The 21,406-nt window shown below is 36.9% G+C and overlaps 2 protein-coding genes across 2 annotated transcripts in view; both read right to left on the bottom strand.

Annotated features, from left to right (window-relative positions):
• The window catches only part of LOC137404195 (centrobin-like), a 184,171-nt gene extending 168,776 nt beyond the window's left edge, over window positions 1–15,395 (bottom strand). The window contains exon 1 of the mRNA XM_068090358.1: window positions 14,714–15,395. Coding sequence (XP_067946459.1) covers window positions 14,714–15,395 — 682 coding nt within the window. The remainder of the gene's footprint in view (window positions 1–14,713) is intronic.
• LOC137404024 (coiled-coil domain-containing protein 69-A-like) lies at window positions 10,719–13,554 on the bottom strand. The gene is made up of 5 exons (XM_068090179.1): window positions 13,521–13,554; window positions 13,089–13,250; window positions 11,767–11,895; window positions 11,485–11,583; window positions 10,719–11,086 (listed from the first exon to the last, which is right to left on the bottom strand). Exons 1-5 carry the CDS (start codon window positions 13,552–13,554, stop codon window positions 10,983–10,985), a joined length of 528 nt encoding a protein of 175 aa, XP_067946280.1. The 3' UTR covers window positions 10,719–10,982.
• Window positions 15,396–21,406: the final 6,011 nt, after the last annotated feature.

Raw genomic sequence — 21,406 nt, 5'->3', positions numbered from 1 at the left:
CCATCGAGATTTTTTACGTTTTTTGTGGAAGGACGCTAATGATAGTATGGCCAACCCTCAGGAATACAGAATGACTCAACATCTATTTGGTGCAACTTCTTCTCCTGAGGTCGCCACCTTTGCATTACGAAAGATCGCAAAAGAATACGAAGAAGAAAAGCCAATAGCTAGTAATTTCATTCTAAAGGACTTGTATGTCGACGATGGCATAACAAGTGTAGACACAGTAGAAGAAGCAGCAAACCTTATTCAAAACGCCATAGAGATATGTGGAAGAGCCAATCTACGCCTTCACAAGTTTCTAACCAACAACCGCGAAGTATTAGCCAACATACCAGCATCAGAAAGAGTAAAGGAAGCCCAAAATCTGGATTTATTCAGAGACAAACTGCCCACCGAGAGGACCTTAGGCTTAGAGTGGTCGGTAGAAAATGACGCAGTACAATTCCAAAACAGCATGAAGTCCATGCCATCTACTAGAAGAGGGATCCTATCGGTCATATCACAACTTTACGACCCATTAGGGTTGCTAGCACAATTCATCCTTAAAGGACGACAAATACCTCAAAAGGCCTGGGGAGAAAAAGGCGAGTGGGACGCAAAAGTTTCGCCAGAACTGAAATCCCATTGGGAAAATTGGAAAAAGGAGCTAAGCAGACTTGAGAGCGTAAAAATAGAAAGATGCGCCGTACCGAAAAAATTTGGCTGCGCAACGCAAACTGAGATACACCTCTTCTGTGATGCAAGCCTCAACGTATGTGAGGCTGGTAAACAACCGCAAGGAAGTCCACACAGCATTGTTGATGGCCAAGTCACGAGTGGTTCCTTTCAAGCAAATAACAGTTCCATGAATGGAGTTGCACTCCGCCGTCGAGGCGATCAAACTCAGCTCCATAATCAAGGCGGAATTGAAAGTTAACAAAGACAAAGAATTTTTTTGGTCAGACTCAGCAATAGCTTTGGGCTACATCAAGAATAGTGAGGCTCGGTACCACATGTTTGTAGCAAACAGGGTAGAAGTTATTCGAAATTCCTTCCTTAATTATAAGAATAATTATTCGATTTTATAAGATTTAACTATAAGAAAAATTATTCGAATTTGCAAGATCAAAATATAGAGTGACCGATGATGTGCAATATGTTGCTGTTATTTTTTTTTTTTAATATTTTGTTGATCATACTGCGGTTGTGCTCAATATCGCAGCACTGCCAAGCCGTTTTTAATATCTGCAAAATTAGGTAATACATTTCCTTATAGATATACAGCCATTTCTATGACAACCAGCCAAAATCTGTTTAGAGTTTTAAATTCAGCATAATGTTTTTGATATAAAGACTGAAATCTAGATAAATATCACAACCTCTTAATTTTGGTTGCTATGGCGTTTTGAAATGTAAACAAAACTCGGTGTTCGTTTCTAAGACTTTAACACCAGTTTTCTCGGAACTATGTTTTTGCACTGATGGTAAACATGCATTCAGTTTATTGACCATAAAATCTGCTGTAATTAAGCTAAAAACAAATTTCTTTTGCAAAATAATTGTGAGAATTTTCTCCTTCTGTTAATGCAGGTAACTCTAAATCTTATAATCCCGACTTAACCATGGTTTCTGTGATCATGACACATATTCTGAAAATTGTGTTTACTATTGCATTTTGGTCATTTGGAGTTTACAGCAAAATGACTGTTTTTAGACGAAAATGTGTATCAACAAGATTCTAAATAATGTGGTGTTGGAGTTGCCTCATTTTGTGTCATTACCTTGTTGAGATGATAACTCTAAATTAATCAAACTTGAGCCCTGTTTTGGTGTATGGATGTGATATTCAATAATAATTGTAATAATCAGAAGTGAACCAGTAGAAGGTGTTATGAGTGTGGCTGTTCATGTTTTGAAGACTAAAAGTACATTTTATTTAATATGCTATTAGATACTTGCCTATGTCACAATTCTGTCATTGACATGAATCTGCTAAGACTTTGCCTGAAGTATATTCTTAGCACAAAATGCCAAAACCTTTTGCAAAGGCATTTAAGGCATTCTGTGTAAATATGCAAATTTTACCTGAACATAGTTTGGGCCGCCTATAGGCACCAACAATCATCTAGCCATATGAACATCTAGCATTAGCCAAGGCTCTACATGTGCTTGCAGGTGCCTACAAGCATCTACACCTTGTAGAAGGTAACAGATGACTAAACTGGTGTTTTGAGACTAGATATTTGGTTAAAGCTCTGTTTGTCCTTTTTCAGAATTTGCATCAACCTTCAAGGTAAGACTCCGGACGAATCGTCGTCAAGTTCTGATGAGGAAGAGAAACACACAGACATGCCTCTGCACTTTAATCCAAGATGGGACCAAAATAAAAATGCCGTCTTGCATGCATGTAGATGGTCCTATCACCTTCAGGAGGTGTGGCCTGATATACAGGGTCCTATCAAAGTTGAACTTGAGTTGATATTTAAAAGAAAGCTTTTTTTGTCCATCAGTTGATATGTTGTTTGTTGTGCGATGTCATTGTCAAGATATTTGAAGATTAAAATCGAAAAAGGTTGATCACAGTAAGAACGCTCAGACCAAAAAAACATGCTCAGACTTGCCCAAACTTGCCCAAACTGATGTAACGAGTAATACAACCTGTCTCTATCTCTCATACTCACATTGTCTTTTGCTGTAAAAGTCTAGTCCTACTATTGGCTCCTACTAGCGGCTCCTACTAGCGGCTCCTACTAGCGGCTCCTACTAGCGGCTCTATTGGCTTAAATTTTATTTTGCATTTGCTCATGTTGGCTAGAATAAAATTTTAAATCTAGCTACAGATACATTATTATGCATGTCTCGCACGGGAAACTAGCTACTAAACAAAATAAGCATGCCGCCATCTTGGAGAAAATTATGTATGAATATATGGCGAAAACAACTGCAATTATCGCCGCAGCATAAAGTTTTTATTAAACCATTCATCCAATTTGTGGCAATTCACTTAGTTTCATCTCATATAATAGGATAAATTAATCTACTGCTGCAAAGTCAAGCAAAACATATTATGGTTTGTGCAGCACACCTTCGTGTCTCTCTTTCCCATGTATGGCCGTTTCCAGACCGACACAACAGCTCCCTGGCGAACCACATGAACATCCTGTAACAATAAAACAAATGTCATTTATATCTACGTCATTCTAACGCATATCTACTGAAAGCTTTCAATTTGAGAGTTAGATAAATTGCGAGTGTAATTTTCAAAATGAATAAATGTTTAACAAAAGCATAAATACACAAAGCCAACAATTCGAAGCTTTGTTTCTTGGAGTTGAAGATGAGCATTGATCAATCAATGTTCCTCACTTTCTACAAGTGAGAAATGAACGTAAATTCTAATCATAAATCTAATTTACTAGCTAAAAATACCAAAGAAAATTTTAAGCAAATGTTATAGCTAGATGAAATGATAAAAATGTGTGAAACAATTATTTGTGATAGCAAAAAGTAATAGCCTGATATACAGAATCTTATCGTCATTGGGAGGTGTGGCCCTGATATACAGGGTTCTATCACCTTCTTTAGGAAGCGCAGCTTGCTGCATGTTTGTGTCCTAATATTGCAAAGCTCTCTGCAGGTGAAATTGTACTCAACACTCTGAAGAATGGAGATTGGGGAGATGAGGAGATTTTTCCTCTCCCAGAGGCCTTTTACCCTGGCAGACAGTTCTATGTTCAGTTCAATGTGGGAGATGATGGTTATGTTATTAAGGCTAAACCATTCAAAGATCTTTTAAAACTCACTCTTTAGCCAAACAAAATGGAAAAACTTGACTGAACATTTTTTGTTTGCAGGCTGTATCATAACTGCTGTATTATTAGTTTGCATTACATTTTTTTCTCTTTTCACTAATGAATATCAGTGGTTTTATAGACCACCGTTGCGGCAATCTATAAGAAGTTAATAGGAAACGCACATCGTCGTCATTCATTTACATAGACTTGCTTGTTTTTTCTAAACAGCAAAGTTTATTCTTCAAATCAAAAGTAATAACAAATATTTCATATCCAACGAAGCAAAACAACATAATATTTTTACTATAAAAAAAGGTACTGTCTGTTTGTCGTCTATCTGTATGCATGGGTCAAGGTTGGGATAACAGATAACTTTTGACGATACTCCAACTCGTGACATTCACATTGTTTGACCGACACTGTAACACCTGCACCATTCTATCGATATTCAGTATTTATAAACAATTGTGCAGTTATTTATTCGTATTTTTGTCGATACATCTGACGATCTATCACGATGAACTAGAATGTCATGGAAGTTGTAAATATCATATATGTAACGCTTGACACGTGTTATTATTTTTCTAGCAAATGCAACAAAATAAGTTAACATTCAAGTTAAAATTGAAAACTCACTCGACTTGGCATTTTACATTATAAAGAATTGTTGATGTAGTACCACACAAAAAACTTCACATAACTTCTTCACATTATCTGGAACTTACATTATAGGAGCATGTACTGTACCTTTAATATCAGAGCCCTTACTTGGTTCCTCCAGCTCTATTTAATTTTTATTATTTTTCCTTGTTGGTCTATTTTCATGATAAACCCTTTTGTTATTAGCACTTTTAAATCAGTCAATTCGCTATAGAAGTTGTCTTCCCTTTGCAACAGCATTACACTCTGAAGATACCGTCATGAAGCGCTATCATAGTTAAATCAACTCTCCTTTGAGTGTCTGTTGATAAACATTGTATTTGGTAGAAGGCTACTGTATTGCATAAGTATAGGATATGTACACTGTGATGTACTTTTTCACATTTTCTCTTTCTCTAATCTCTATTGGCTGTTAATATTAGGTGTAAACTTTTAACAAGTAAATTAAATTTTAAATTCCAACTTGTTCTTTTTCATTCACCCTTCACATGTACAAAAGCATGTAAACAAATGATAGCCTACTGCAGAGCTCATTGTGGCATATGTGATGTGATTTTACTCATTCTTTATAGACATTCATTGTATTTTTCTTTCCATTTACCATTTGTATTTACCATAGGTCTTTTGTCACAATTTTACCACTTTAAAATTTTTAATTTATTAAACACGAGGCCGTAACTCCAAACCATTGTAAAACAAGCATGTCAAGGGAGGACAACTTGTATGTACTTGCCAGATATCCCAATCATATATGCTGACCTTTGTGCTGTGTTATACATTGTTTACAGTGCTTATTGACAGAATAAATGACACGATTTTAGCAACTATAATTCTATGTTTGATCTATCATGGTGCGTCAGCCGAAATCATCCTGTTGAATGAATGCACTTTACCTGTTGCACAATATGGTTTGGTATTATATTCATAACAAACCAATTCCAGTTTGTGAATTTATTCTTTTTGTACCAAACAGCTTGAAGCAAATGCAAAGCCAAAAGGGCAATTGGTTTCCTCTTCCTTTTATGAGCTTTGCTGTAGGAAGTGTTTGTTCCTCATCTGGTAATATATATATAGTAGCGCCCATAACAGGTGACTGAATTATGTGAACCAGGCAGGTGACTAGTCATGACTGGCATCAAAGCTCTGATAAAATGAATCACATGCTAACTACAACTACAACGCCCCCTGATATCTTATCATTTAATAAATAAAACTCTCGACATTTAGACTCCTAATGTATACAATCCACTTCAATGACTGTCTTATCAGAGCATTGCAACACCCATAATGCCTGCTGTTGCCAAGAGATCATGAGAATAATATATTTTATCTCTACCATTTGCATCAACAATTCTACTTTATCTTAGCGACGGGAAGGAGCAGCTGTTAACCCATTTAACGGATATGTGACAGCAGTCAGGTCTATGTATTTAACAAAAACGGTCAATTTTAATCTGAAAGAGCTTATGAAAAAAAAACTCATGAAACCATGGAACTCATGAAAAATCCCTCAAGTTTTATTTAAATTGAAAAAGAACCAGATTCTATATAACTGGGTATGAGACAACATCTTGTAACTTATAACAAATGATGCACTCGTAGACATAGCCTCAATAGCCTCAGTTTTGTTTCATAAATTATTTACAGAATGGAAGGAGCCACCTTGAATGATATGCCTCTTCTACGGAAGACATTTTTTCAAGAGAGACCGTCAAATTACGCTAAATTGTTTTGCAGAAGGATTTTCCTTCAAAGATGCAAAATAAACGGGTCATTGCTGTTTATTGATGTTTTCTTTTGTACGCAATTTTTGATGTAATTGATCTGTTGCATTTTTTGCCGTTTCCTTATCAATTTTTACAATGTTTGTTATTGTATCTTAACCTTTAAGTTTTTCAATGTTTTGAGAGCAAAACATACGTAATGTTTACTTTTTGTTTTCTTTTTTCATCATGATAAAAAATATTTCATGAAAATTAAACACAATGTATATCTGCCGGTTTTTATTTGTAGTATGCAATGTACAGTTTACGGTGTGAAACATTAAAAAAATACTTTACTGAAATGGTTTCCTTGACTTGGAACGGATTAAAATTTACGTGCATTAATTCTAATGGGAAAAGTTGTTTTGGATCTCAAACAACTCGGTTTTTGAACAACCTTCTGAAACGGATTATGTTCAGAATCGAGGTTTCACTGTACCAGTAACTATACCAAATGTATTCATGACCAAAAGTATTAATATCCTCAACATTTTGTGACATTATTTAGGTTTTTGCTGTTTTAGTGCCGCTGTGTGCTACCCAGACCAGACAATATACATTTTTTTATCTTTTAAAAACAAGAGGTGTTATGTCATTCTTGTCATCAGCACTCCCCCTCACTTGGGCTGCGGCAGCGCTGTGCTTGTTGTGCTCTTCATTGGCTGTCACCATGGCTGACCTCTCTAACTTTCCATAACGTTCAGGTTGCAGAGCATTTCTAGTTGGCCGGTGAGCAACATTTTTTTCTCAATCAGGTTTACTTATGGCAGTAAAATTTTGGCTCCTTATTGGTTTACAGATACACGCATAATGAATATTCATGTTATGAGCTCTGAAGGTATTACTAATAGGGTAATAATACCAATACTTTACTTATAAAGTTGTATGTGATGTAGCAGTAATCGTTAATCGGCATCGTGTGTACCACGTCCACGCTCGAATGGTAATTCGACAATTTGTCTTTGATCGACGGCACAGAACAGACATAAATATATTATAAATAATGTGGTAGTTCATGGTACCTGTAGTCATACATAACATATTTTATGTAACAATCTTTAAGAATTTACCAGTGAACAAATCTTACAATGTCGAGACAAGCTCAATGTATTCCTGTGTGTGAATATGCTTGCGCATCAATTATCATGATTACAATATCTTCAATGCATGAGTAAGCGCAGTTCATGCGATCTGAACCAATCAGGAGCCAAGATTTTACTGCCATGGGTAAACCTGTTTGGGAAAAAAATTTTGCGGCTGGGAGTTGTACTTACCGACTCCAGGTGTTTTTGCTAGCGACCAGGAAGCTAGAATGGTGCCGGACTCACGGGCGCAGCTGGCTCTTCTGGAATTTTTTCTTGTTACAGTCATTTTTCCAGTTCCTGGCTCCTTCGGATCTCCTGCAGCGTCTCTTCCAGTTCTTTACTGAATGCAGGGAAAGTGTAAGTCTCTGATCGTCGCTTTTCCATCTCAAGCTGTACTTTTTCCTCCTGGCTACTAGCCCCGTGCCCCTTGCATGTTGGGGCCTTTTCTTGGTTCTATAGTGGCTGGTGCCTGTCCAAGCTTCTCCAGACAAACATGGAATGGTTTCAGCTTGCTTTCATTTTGCACCAAGAACTAGCCCCGCTGTTCTACTACGCAATTGTGGTTTCACCATACCTTTTTTATTTGGAAAGGCCCTACAAACTTTACTTTAAATTTGAGGTTGTCCCCTCATTTTTTCGTTTTTTCTTTCATTCAGAAGCCAGATTCATTCTTCCGGTGCAAATAGGGGAGCCTTTTTTGATCCCCTTGTCAGATGGTCATCTGCTCCTCTCAGAGAGTTGTGTGTGCTTCCTTCGGCCTTTTCAGCATCTTCACCGCATCTTCATGAGAGGACCGGGTCTCTGGTGATTGAGGATTGTATTGGATTAGGTTAGCCACCTCAGGCTAACAATAGTTCTTTGTTTAACACAGTCGTGATACTTCAAAGTACAGTATGTGCTTCTACAACTTGAATCTTATGTTCCAGGAAGGTTTACAATGTAGGGATTTATAAAGAAGTGAAATACAGGTAAATTGGCTAATCTACTCCAATATTTTTCAAACTCACCTTTTGGCCATACAAAAAGGAAAAACTATACTTACCTCTTCTAATTGGTTGGCTGTACCATAACTGCTGTATTATTAGTTTGCATAAAGAGCTTTTCTTTTTTTAACCGCTAAATCTTACTGGTTTTATGAACCATGGTTGCCGTAATTTTATAAGAAGTTCATGGGAAATGCACATCTTTGATATTCATTAATAATGATTTGTCTATTTTTTCTAAACCACAAAGTCTATTCTGCAAAGTAAAACTAATAACAAATAATTTATATATCTACAATAAACCGAAACAACAAAATATTTTTAATAGTATAATAGGTACTGCCTGTTTATCATCTATCTGTATGCAAGGGTCAAGGTTAAGATAACAGATAACTTTTGACGATACTCCAACTCGTGACATTCAGATTATTTGACCGACACTGTAACGCCTGCACCATTCTATCGATATTCAGTATTTATAAACAATAGTGCGGTTACTTATTCCCAATTTTGTTAATACATCTGACGATCTATCACGATGAACTATAATGTCATGGAAGTTGTAAATATAATAGATGTAACGCTTTACACGTGTTATTCTTTTTCTAGCGAATGCGACAAGATATGTTAACATTCAAGTTGAAATTGAAAACTCACCCGGCCTGACTCTTTAGATTATTAAAAATTTTTATGTAGTACAATGCAAGAAACCTCACATGAATTCTTTAAGTTGTCTGGAACTTGCGTTAATACCAGAGCATCTACTGTACCTTTATTACCGGAGCCCTTACCTGGTTCCTCCAGCTTAATTTCACTTTTATTATTTTTCCTTATTGGTATATTTTCATGATTAACCATTTTGTTATTAGTATTTTCATGTCAGATTTAAATTGCCACAGAAGTTGTCTTCCCTTAGCAACAGTGTTACCTTCTGAAGATCCCGTCATGAAGCGCTACCATAGTTAAATAATCTCTCCTTTGAGTCTTTATGGATAAACATTGTATTTGGTAGAAGGCTACTGTATTGTATATGTATAGGTTATGTACGCTGTGATGGACCTCTTCTCCTGGTCTCTCTCTATTCTCTATTGGCTTTTAATAGGTTGTGTAAATTTTTAACCAGTTCTTTGAATTTTAAAGAGCTTATCAATTTTTTTTCTCAAGTCAACTTTTGCTAATGTGAAAGCATGTAAACAAATGTTAGACTATTGCAGAGTACATTGTGGTAGATGTGATGTATTTTTAATTATTATATGTGTACATCCGTTGTATTTCTCTTTCCAATTACCATTTGTATTTACAATAGGTCTTCTGTCACAATGCTATCACTTCACAATTTTCTATCTAAACACGACGTCGTAACTCCAAACCACTGTGGATCAAGTCTGTAACATAAAGACAACTTGTATGTACTCGTTAGATATCTCAATCACCTGCGCTAACCTTTGATCTGTGTTATACATTGTTTAAAGACTGTTTATTGACAGAATACATGACACTGTGGTAGCAAAAATCTTGTTGAGCGAATGCATTTTACATGTTGCACAATATGGCTTGGAACAATATTCATAACAAACCAGTTCCAGTTTGTGAATTCAATTTTTCTGTACCAATCAGCTTGAATTGCTTAGCTAAAAGGTCAAATGTCAGTTGGATTTTTTTCCCTTTTTATGAACTTTGTTATCGGAATGTTTATTCCCCATCTGGTATTATAAAAAGTGACAACCATGACATGTAGCTAAGTGGGTGAACCAGGCAGGTGGACTAGTCAGGACTGGCATCAGAGCTCTGGTAAACTAGCTCACATGCTAACTACAACGCCCCCTGATATCTTATCACTTAATAAATAAAACTCTCAACATTTAGACTCCTTATGTATACAATCCACGTCAATGACTGTCTTATCAGAGCATTGCAACACCCATAATGCCGGCTGATGCCAAAAACCATGAGACTAATATATTTTATCTCTATCATTTGTGTCAATAATTCCACCAGATTATGGCGACAGGAAGGAGCACCTTTCAACTCAATTAATAGAGGCAGGACAGCCGTCAGCTCTTTGTATATTATATAAACAGTAAATTTTAATCTGGTGGACTTTTTCATGAAATAACCCATAAGTTTTATTTAGATTGATAAGGAACCAGACATTACATTGCTGGGTATGAGACAATGTATTGTAACTTATAATTAATGGTGCACTCTTTGAGATAGCCTAAGGTCATCAACAAATTCCTTATGGTTTATTAAACTAAAGGCTATTTGAATACCCAGGAGACTAGTTATTTTCATCAATTAGGAACTATTAGTCCTGTTCATCAATGTGACTCCATTGCTGCTTCATATAGCAAAGTTATGAATTTTAAAAGAAGAGATTTAGTTATATATTGTGGTTGTTTAAGAATTTCTAACGGTGCATTGAATATGGATAAAGAGAGAAGGTTGAAAGAATAAGTATATTTAATCAAGAATAATAAAATACAAGCAGGATGTATTACAATGCAAAGAACAACATAGTGTGATCACTTTGACAATGCGGTGGGTCTAGTGGGGCTCGCGCGTGTCCTTATTTACTATAAGTCTGCCGTCTGGTTTGAGGGCTGGCTGGTCATTTCTCTTGTCATTGCTCATTGGCTGGTTGGGCTAAAACGTAGGTAACTCGGCATCTTTAGTGTCTGTCTGGGTAGATTGTCAGTCTCAGCTGCCACGCTTTTAACTATCCGGGTGGTGACATTGATTGCCTGACAAATGTGTATCACCTGGAGTCTGTAGGTACACAGCGAATCGTTCCAGCCTCTGCTGAGTAGCAGCCGAATCTGAATAAACAGATATTGCTCATTATAAGTAATATATAAACGAGGGTTACTTTTACTGAAGAGCCGGGAGATAACAATGACAAATCTCTATCAAAATGCTAAAGGCAGTGTAAAAGTTAAACTGCCGCCATTTTGATTTAACACCATGAACTTACACAGTAAATTCTCACACCCTACGTAACTCAAGCAGCATAAACATATCTACATAAAGTTACCAGGAGTGAGCCATGATTGATCAACCACAGGCTTATAGAATCAGACCATCAGAGCAATACCACAGCTAGTATAATATATACTAGTAGGTAATTTATAGGTTACTAGCATTGGGTGATACTAGATACTCAATATATGAGGTGGAGAGTAAATAGTCTTATAGGGCTTATAAGAAATAAAAGTACCTGCTCTCCGTTGTCTAGCCTCTTCCCGTAATAATGACGACATCCTCTCGCTGTCCTCCCGCAGCAGCGTTGTAACTTGCTGTCTAGCCTCAACCAATGCTATAAAAGTGAGCGTGAAAAACCATTTGTTACATGTGCCACACTGTTACTGCTTATATTTGTGCTTGGATGTAAATAGATCTGCCAACGCTGACATGCATAGCCAATTACAAAAGAAACTGACTTCTCTTCCTCAGTAATGTACTAACAATAGACTAGTGAAATAATAACATAGAAAGTTACCTTCTGCCTGCTGCTGAGTTTGTCTCTGTAGAGCTGATACTTTCTGGTCACTTTCGCTCTGTAGAGCAGTAAGTTTCTGGTCACTTTCTATTTGCAGTGTTGCTATTTGTTGTCTAGTGTCATCCAGAGCTGCAACAGAGTGAAAAAAACTTGCTGATAGATATTCAACACTTCCACTGTTCACATTTGACAATGACAGCGTGTGCTGAATACATTGGTGAGTAAATGCACCTTAGCCACCTTAGCAAATTTACCTGCTAACAAGGCTTTTATATGCATTGTTAATTACAAAAGGAACTGAATGAATGGGCATGAAAGCAGGAATGTAAATGGTAGCGCAGAGACTGAGGTGTGTAGAAGCAGGGACTATGTAGAAGCGCAGAGGCAGTGAGTGGGTCACAGAGGCAAGTGCCTAGAGGCAAAGGCAAGTTCCCAGAGACAGAAACAAGCTAGTCTGGCAGATGCGGGTGGCCGAACTCAGTCTTGAGCGGTTCTGTAAATATACTCTACGTGCATTGTATATAGTAGCGTAGAAGCTGGCGATCTTGCACACAAGTAAGCGGGCAGATTATGTGGAGTGAGCTAGAGTCGTGTACTCAGCAGTGAAATTGCGCAATCGGCCTTTACTTTAAATCAAAAGCACATGAGCTTCATTGACTCACGCAGGCTTGTGACAGGTTGGCTGGCTGACTGCCAAGTAGGTGGGGCGAACAGGCTGTTAGGTGCTTTTCGTAGGAGCCGAGGCCGGCATACTACTAATAATAGCCGGAGTGTTCAGCGAGCTGAACGCTGCAAATTTCCTCAAGCTTTTTGCAAGGCGAAACTTTCTTGAACATGCGGATCTATGCATTCCGGCAGGCTGGTTGCTTGACAAAAGTTCTATACACTTTCTCTAATTCCAGAGCAAACTTATTTCCTTGGCTGAATAACGACTGGCCACTAGATGCATTGAAGTAGCACTTAGTGTGTTACACGCATAAGCCATCCACGATTCCTTAGGAAAAATTTAATTCTTTTAAAAGTTATAAAACTTTGTAGTTATTGCCAGCCAAGCAACACAAAAATAAATTTTGAAGTTTTTTGTAAGAATTCCTCCAAGAACTAGCAAATATTAAATTCCTCCAAAATGCAACATCACCCTAGCTGTTCCTAATACACCTGCCACAGAAGAGATAACACATATTGTCTCATAGTAAAGAACTGTAATGTTTCATATCTAAACACCAGCTTGAAGGAATGACTCACTAGTCTATCACCACTGACTTCTCTTCCTCAGTACTATACTAACAATGGACTAGTAAGACATTTACATAGGAAGTTACCTCCTGCCTGCTGCTCAGTTTTTTCCTGTAGAGCAGAGACTTTCTGCTCACTATCTCTCTGTAGAGCGGAAATTTTCTGGTCGCTTTTTTTCTGTAGAGCGGAAAGTTTTTGGTCATGTCTCTCTTGCAGTGTTTTTATCTGTTGCTTAGCGTCTTCCAATGCTACAATATAATAAAAAAGAACATGTGGATAGTACATAGAGCCATAGAAACACAGGCGATTCTAGAAGTGTAAAGGCGGAGGAGTGTAGAAGCAAAGGGGTGTATAGAAAGAGGGGTGCAGAGGCAGGCAGGCACATAGGCAGGAGCCTGCGAGCAGAGGAAGGCTGGCCTGACAGATATGCTCAACAGAATTCAGACTCAAGCTGCAAGCATAATGAATTGTCTTGATCAGCCCGGCTATATGGCTGGCAGATATTTATGCAGGCTGACTGACACGGGCGGCCGGTTGGCAGACAAACTCCATATTAGTGCGATAAAATCAAACTCTCGCCACAAAAACACACAATGGTGGTCGACTTGGAGGCGAAACATGTGATCATTGTGGATTTGGCAGCATAACTTGAGATCATTTTTTGACTCAGTGAGAGTGAGCAGGCTTGCTTGCAGACAGGGCAATCAATTCGTCTATTTGATGACCAGAACATATAACCAATGTCTACTAGGAGGCAAAAGCGAGCAGCTCGGCAGCGACACAAATAACCGTGATTGTCTCTGCCAATCGGGCAAGAAAACTGGGTGGCAGACAAGCACGGTCAAGCAAGCGGTGGACACGGTAAGGTAGACACATAAGAAGCAGGTGCCAGCAGATTTGGCTGGTAAGCAGGCATAAGGCTGGCAGGCAGGTTGCTAAAGCTTGCCGCTTGTTTTAAGAGACGAGAGTTGCAATAGTAGTAGCGGTCGAGCTGCTACTACTATTAAGATAAAATATTAAAGATAAGTGTAGATCGAATAAAATCTAAGAAGAAAATGAAGCTCATTTCACGTCTACCAGTCTTAAGGTGTCAAGCCTCTGGTAAAATTAATCTTGCTGTTTGATAATGAATTCTCTAAGCAGCACCAGTAAATATGAAACTCTAACAGAACGCAGCACCACACTAGCTGGTCCTGTTAGCATCTGCCATAGAAAATGGAAGCACACATTATCTTAGAGTTTGTAAAGTAAGAAAAAGTTAACCTAATTTTAATCTTTATATCAAAGATTAGTAGTGTTATAGATTTAAAGCCTGAATATTAAAGCAAGATTCTGCTACAACATGTACTTTAGTCTGTCATTCAGTTTACTACTAAACATGACAGAAGTAGTTGATATTTAAAGAGCTGCTAACATCACTTCAATCCTACCAGTTTTGAATATTAATATTAATATAAATACTCAGACTATAAACTGTTCAGCTGGAGGCTGGAAACAAGCAGCACTCTGTCTATGCAAGACTCAGTAAGTTTACAGGAAAATAGAGATGCAATTATCCAGGGTATGTCCCAGGGTTCAACAGTAAATGTATACAATGAATGAATTACTAGCATTTAGTTTAGATTTTCAGTAGAAAGTTGCTGAGACTGAAGAGTTTAGCAGTGGAACAGTTCAAGTGAGTAGCTGGTATCACAATGTATAACAATCCTACCTTCTAATACTGACTTCAGCTGCCATCTCTTTAACAGCTCTGATGATTCCTTCTTTCCCTTAAACTCAGCTTCCTCCAATGGAGTCCTTTTGTCCCTATTCTTTATATTGAGGAGTGAAGAGACAGTCACTAGAGATACGGATCCTAACATGACCTTCAGAGCAGTTGTCTGTCCACTGTATGCTGCCCAGTGTAGTGGAGTGTCGAGGTAGTTATCCTGTATGTTTAATAGGGAGTCTCTCTGTAGTGAGGAGAAGTTGTAGAGGAGGAACTCTATACACTTGCTCCTTCCCCACAATGCAGCCACTGCTATAGCTGTGTTACCTCCTTCATCCTTCTCAGATACAAACTTGTACTTCCTCTCATCATTCACTGTGTCTATCAGCAACTCTACACACTCACTGTTGTCTCCACTCCATACAGCAAGGTGTAGTGCTGTCCATCCATCCTTCTGCTTCATCCAGAGCAACTCGTCTGCTGTTCTTCTGATTGGTGAGAGAAGCAGATGACATGCTTCTGTGTGGGCTTCTTCTGCTGCTAACATAATAGCTGTGTATGAGTCATGCTTGATAGTAATCAGTAACCTCAGCAGCTCCGCAGGTTGGACTGACTCTAAGGCTGCCCTCAAAGCACTAATCTCCATCTTTCTCTCCCTCACGTAATTCTTCAGCATTCCTTCCATGTTTAACTGTAACATATGTACTGCACTCTATTAGCTGCTGCATACAGTAAAATATGATAGAGAAATGAGTACAAAATGTAACTCAACTGCAGAGTTGGAAAGCTGCCAACAATAACAGAGTAGCTGCAGCTGAACCCTGGATATTTACAGACCGAGCCGATAGTTTCACAGAGTCCTGTGACCAAAAGCCAGAAACAAAAAACACTTGATTCCAAACAAACCCGATCGACATACTGGTCTCTAATGGAATATTCATACCTCGCTCTCTATACCGCTCTTTTTTGCATTTACTTTACGTTTTTACAAAAACTTAATTAGCAGCTTTTTGTAGGAAATTTTGTTTTCTTTCAAGTGGTTCATAATACAACAATCAGTTTAAAAGCGACTGATAATGGGAGTAGTTTTTGTTGATTAATGTTGCGGCCTCTCCATTATAACTTATATAAAATAGTAGGCGTGGCCTGTTTGTTTGGAATCGAGCTCCCTCCCGTATACGCTTCTGTTGGTCGCGGGACTCTGTGAAACTATACGACACTGTTTACAGAGTATTAAAGGTAGGCCCAGGGATGTCAGACTCTGACAGAGCTGAGAAACATGAAATATCTGCAGTAGGAAGTGTTTGCTGATCTGATTATGACTGAGAAATGAGACCAGAGCCTCCTGACCTTAACTTAACCTCACTACATGACGGACTCTATGAGTCTCCTCAGGGTAGAGAGTGATAGTCTCAGGAAGTCAGAGTTAAATTATAATCACACTGACTCAGTGTCTCTCATCTACTCTATTATTCCGAGTAAGTACAATATCAACAGATGCTAATATAATATATAAGTTATACTTACCTGTTGCTATTCTGTTTGTAACCTGCTCTGACTACTACAGGCTTCTTTATAGCTTGTAGCTGGTTATAATAATGTTATCTGTCTCCTGATTGGCTGAGCTGAATAAGATATATTCAAACAGTGATTCATGATGAATTTATAAGATATTGAATAAAGGAACAGGAGCTAGTTGTTACTGCAGCTTCATCATTGGCTGGTTATACAGCCTTGTTATACGCCAGTTTCACTTTCTGTTTAGTATTTAAGTTGAAGTTTATCTGCTTAACTTCATATAATAAAATAACAAACATTATGTTACTTTTACTAGTAACAGAATGGCCTCGGACAATATAAATATTCACATTGTGACCGCTGGCAGTAATGTGACGAATAGCAACTTTTTATACAATAAACCGTTATACAATCCGTGTTGCTACAATTGAATAGAACTCAAGATAAATATCCATTTTTGATTAACATGTAGGTACTGAGTACAATGTTTTATATTACATTTTAGAAATAGTCTATCACAAACAGTAAACAGTTAATGAAAATATTTAAAGACTCAAATAAGTACATGTATGTTAAATATCCCAGCATATCAGCCACTCACACTGAGCTAGCAACAACAGCGCATAACTTATAGACACTTGCTAGCCAATGTCACACATAGTAATATAGCTAGTGGCAGGTACTAGTCAAGGTCCCGAAAGGTGTTGCTTTGTGCTAAAGAAATCGCGCCTCCTTGGAAAAGAATAAAAGCTGAAAATACCAGTCAACATCGGCTTGACTTTCCAAACGGTAAAATTATTATTTGATCAAATATTATTTGATGAAAACTTAAATCTTCTACTTCTTGCTCAGTATTATAAACTATAGTATAAGTGCATTATTTTTAACATGGTGCTCTATTAATTTTACCATTCAACTCTACAATATTATTTAAATAAATTATTTCATAGGAGACTACTCGTCTTCTACACCATTCAGCATTTTACCCGGCGATAATTCTGCCTCATGCTAGCAGTGGCCAACCCCTTTGGCAGCTCTCATTCACATTATTATTTTTAATAAGCGTTGTTAAAGACAATCTCAATAAACAGTTATATATTTATAAAAAATTGCTGTTAAAACATGTGCCCATCAGGAGCCAAGTGTGCTAGATTTGCACAATTTTGACTAGTTATACATGTACATACTAAAGATTTTTCTGAAGGAGGATCCCCAGACTCCCCTCCCCCAACTGAGAGGGCGTTCGGTACCTCTCTTAGACTTTTCCTGCAGTACCATTTTCACACAGGTGGATATTGCCCTGCTAAAAGTAGATGTTTGGTTTGACACGGTCTGATACTTTGATGTATGTAAAAATGGTTTATATTTATGAAAGTATGTGAGCAACTAGTTTTAGTCTAATAGTTGTGCTTAGTGATGCCGCTATAGGTATATCATTTGCACGAAATGCAACCCGTAGGTGTTTCGCTCTGCTCAAAAAATTGTTTGGAAGCTAATATCATTTAGTTCAGCGGCGCAGAAAAAGAGTTGTGGTCAGAAAACATTAGGCCTATGGAAGATATTGAATAGCCAGAAGATGTTTGTTCTATTAAATGCAACAATCAGAAAGCGTTTGGCAATAGCGAAGCTAACGAGCAACTATTCAGTTTCAAAAATCTTAATTTTTGTTTCTGCAGGTAGTAAGTATGGTTTGTTTGTCGCTTGTTCGTGAATGTATACATTTGTAACATCTAATAACTTATTACTATAAAGCTTGTAAAGTTCCAGATTTATAGCATATATTATTTAATAGCATCATTACGGTTATCCTGTCAGTTTTGACTGCAAACTGCAGCAAACATATCGATGAATGCAATGAGCTTGTATGCAACTATGTTAAATATAGTATAGCATGATATTATACCTTCAAACTTATAACAAAATAAAAAATTCGAAGCACTAACAAATTTCAAGGCAGGGCAACAGAATCACCTGCTATACGTATCATCACTGGTTAATTGCAAGTAATAGATATCATTTAGTAAAGATATTACTCGGCTTCCCATGCTTGTTATTTAGAGATCCTCAACAAGTTAGCAGATTTATTGCTTTCAAAAAAGTTAATGACCTTAAGGGTTAAGACATTGACTTCGCCTGACAAAGGGTCAAACTTACCTTTCAAAATTCAGACGAGCTATTTGTAAAATACAACACCACTATCTATTTGACCGCTATTATAAATAGGGTAAAGGTTAAAAATAGAATGCAATGTCATTCATATTGAGGTTTCATGGTAATTTTAGCAGTAAACAATTCTAAATTATAAACTGAATATCCTCTGACATACCCTCCAAATCAACTTGATCTGTCATTCAGCCAAAGTTCCTCCGCATATGACATAGTTTCATACGAGCAAAGTACAGAATAATCTCCATGCATAGTGAGCGTACATTGTCAACCTTTGGTTTGGCGTATCTAATTCGCAGATAGTTATCGAAGAGTAATAAAATTCTTGATGATATCAAACTTTTTATTAAGTTGACCTGAAATTGTAAAATAAGATGAAACTGTCATGGAAGGATTAGCATGATTGTTACTCGCCATGATGCGCCTTATATAAGAATTCCATATAAACACACAAAATCGTTAATAAATAATACAGGTGTGATACAGGATGGAATTAAAACATGTGATACCACTTCTCTATCTGTTTAGGAAACAAGAGAAACAGAGCTATAAACAAAGTATTATCAATAAATTACTAGTTTTAGTTGATAGCTATAAAGTACTACAAACATTACTATTATTAATATTATAATTACTATTATTACTTGTTACTATTATGTCTTACTGAGAGTTTCACCATAGAGTTGACCTCGAGCCCTCTGCATCACACCCAAGGCCCACCTACTATCCTCTATTGTTGAACTCAAACTGACAGTTTTTAGCTATTGCCACACAATGAGGGACCACCCAGTGCTACAAGTTGAGCTATTTTAAATCAGTGAATGGAAATGAAGAGAGCACTTAACCAATGTGACCAGCTGGCATTCACCTGATTGTCTGTCACATAGTATAGCTTGTAAACAAAACTTCACCGGGCTACTATAATATTGCTGACTCTCATCTTTTCCTTTTGTGACACAGACATTAGGTTATCTACAACTGCTTGATAAACTAGGTGAAAAGTCGGCAGTGAAACCTGCTAGTAATGACAGTATTTTTTGTTATCTATTTAGTAATATATTATAGTACACATATATTCTTAGATAGCTATATTAATCCTATGTAAACATCCACTCTTTTCCTTTGTGAAACGAACAATAGAAACACTGTATGCCTCGACAAAATAGCGTTCCAACTGGTAAGAAATTTGAGACACGAGATGAATTCTGAGCCAATACATGGCTTGAGATATGAGACAAATTAGAGATACTAGCATACGAGAGAGTTTCAATGCTTACAACAACAGCATTGCTCATTCTTTCTCGGCGGATAAAAATGATAAAGAAAGCTAGCTATGAGTGAAAGTGATAAAGAGTCGAGAAGTGAAGCAAAATTATCTTAATCGAAAAAGATAAAAAAGGAAAAGTAAGACCAAATTCGAAAATGTTTACTTTTAAATAAAAAACTTATTTATAATTATATGCGTAGTCAGCTAAATTAATTTAAGTTAAATGTAAAGTTTCTTTACTGTTGCGTAGCGTAACAAAAGTGTAGTGTTCAGAATGAGTTGTAGTCAAGTATTTCCTGAACCATCGCTAGCCTCTACTGTCTGTCTCAAAGGTGAGAACTCTATACAGTACTGGATATAAAGATGTTGTTTTATTGCAGATCATAATCATTAGATATGTTACTTGTTACTTTGTAACTGCAGGTAGAGCATTAGACCAATGAAAAACACATTCCCATTGTAATAACCACTTTAGCTTCTGTATTGTACTGAAAGGAACCAATTAATTCCTTTTTATTAATTACATAAGAAAAATTGTTTTGAGATATGAGAATTAAAATGGGAGCTATGTTCCAGAACTCATTAGGCTCGTATGTTGAGGTATGGCTCTATTTCTACTGATGAACCAGAAGATATTAAAAGGGAGACAAAAATTAGTGAGGTATCATTTTGTTAACATCTCTAGATGCTTTGACTAGCAGTACATAAAAGTACATTGATATCCTAAAATAACACTCTCCCTATAACAATTCAAATCTGATATAACGTAAAACCTCTGAACGCTACCTATATTTGAATACCACCTTTATTTGACTGTCACTTTGACTTTCTTTGACCTTTATGAACCCATAATATCAAGTGATCGGTAGAAAAAAGCCCAAAAAACCGTATTGATAATTAATCGCTAACAATAAAAAAAATCGTTATTAATGTAAACGATACGATTATGTTTAAAAGTGATAATATTTATGTTTCGCTTCGCCCGTAATAGAGCTAAGTTTATCTTTCGAGAATTCTGACGAGCCATTCAAAAAGTACACTGCCTGCCTCAATATGAATGCCACCTCCAATTGAACACCACTGTAAAAAGGGTAGAAAATAGAGCGCCATAGCGTTCAGTTAGAGGTTTTTCGGTAATATATTTTAATACACAAGATGAAAATTTGAAATTAAAACCAAGAAGACTCTTTGAAGTGAAAAATTCTAAAAAAGTCAAAACTTTCCTCACTCTTGTTTTATATTGGACATGACATGTACTAAACCTTTAAAGAAAGTAGTGGGATGCTGAAACTGGAGCCAACCACTAACCTATCTGGCCTGAACATTGGAACTGCCAGAATAAGCGAGTAACTAGGAAGGGAACAGCACACAATGTAACAGGAAGCCTACACAAGAAATACGGCAGCTAATATGTAGTTGAGATGATCAGGGTACATGATGAGCTGAGATAAGCGAGTCTTGTGGGTGGTGAATAAGGGAATATATCTTTAAAAATAAATATTAGCAATGACATGAAATCTCTGTAAATAGGTAAGGCATAACTGCTATGATAATGAAATGTTTGTTGTAGAAGATTCATGGTTGATGAACGTGACAAATGCTCTTATTAGTGTCACTAATTGATCATTTTCTAATCATTAGAGCAATATGCATATGGAGAGTGTAACTCCCAATTTACAGACTTGTGCAGGTCTATGTGGTAGATAATCAAATATCCCTAATATATGATATATATTGTTGCACCA

The sequence above is a fragment of the Watersipora subatra genome, chromosome 9 (assembly GCF_963576615.1).
Source record: "Watersipora subatra chromosome 9, tzWatSuba1.1, whole genome shotgun sequence".
Lineage (NCBI taxonomy): Eukaryota > Metazoa > Bryozoa > Gymnolaemata > Cheilostomatida > Watersiporidae > Watersipora > Watersipora subatra.
Note: the sequence above shows the minus strand (reverse complement) of the source record. Positions and strands in the feature narration are given on the sequence as shown.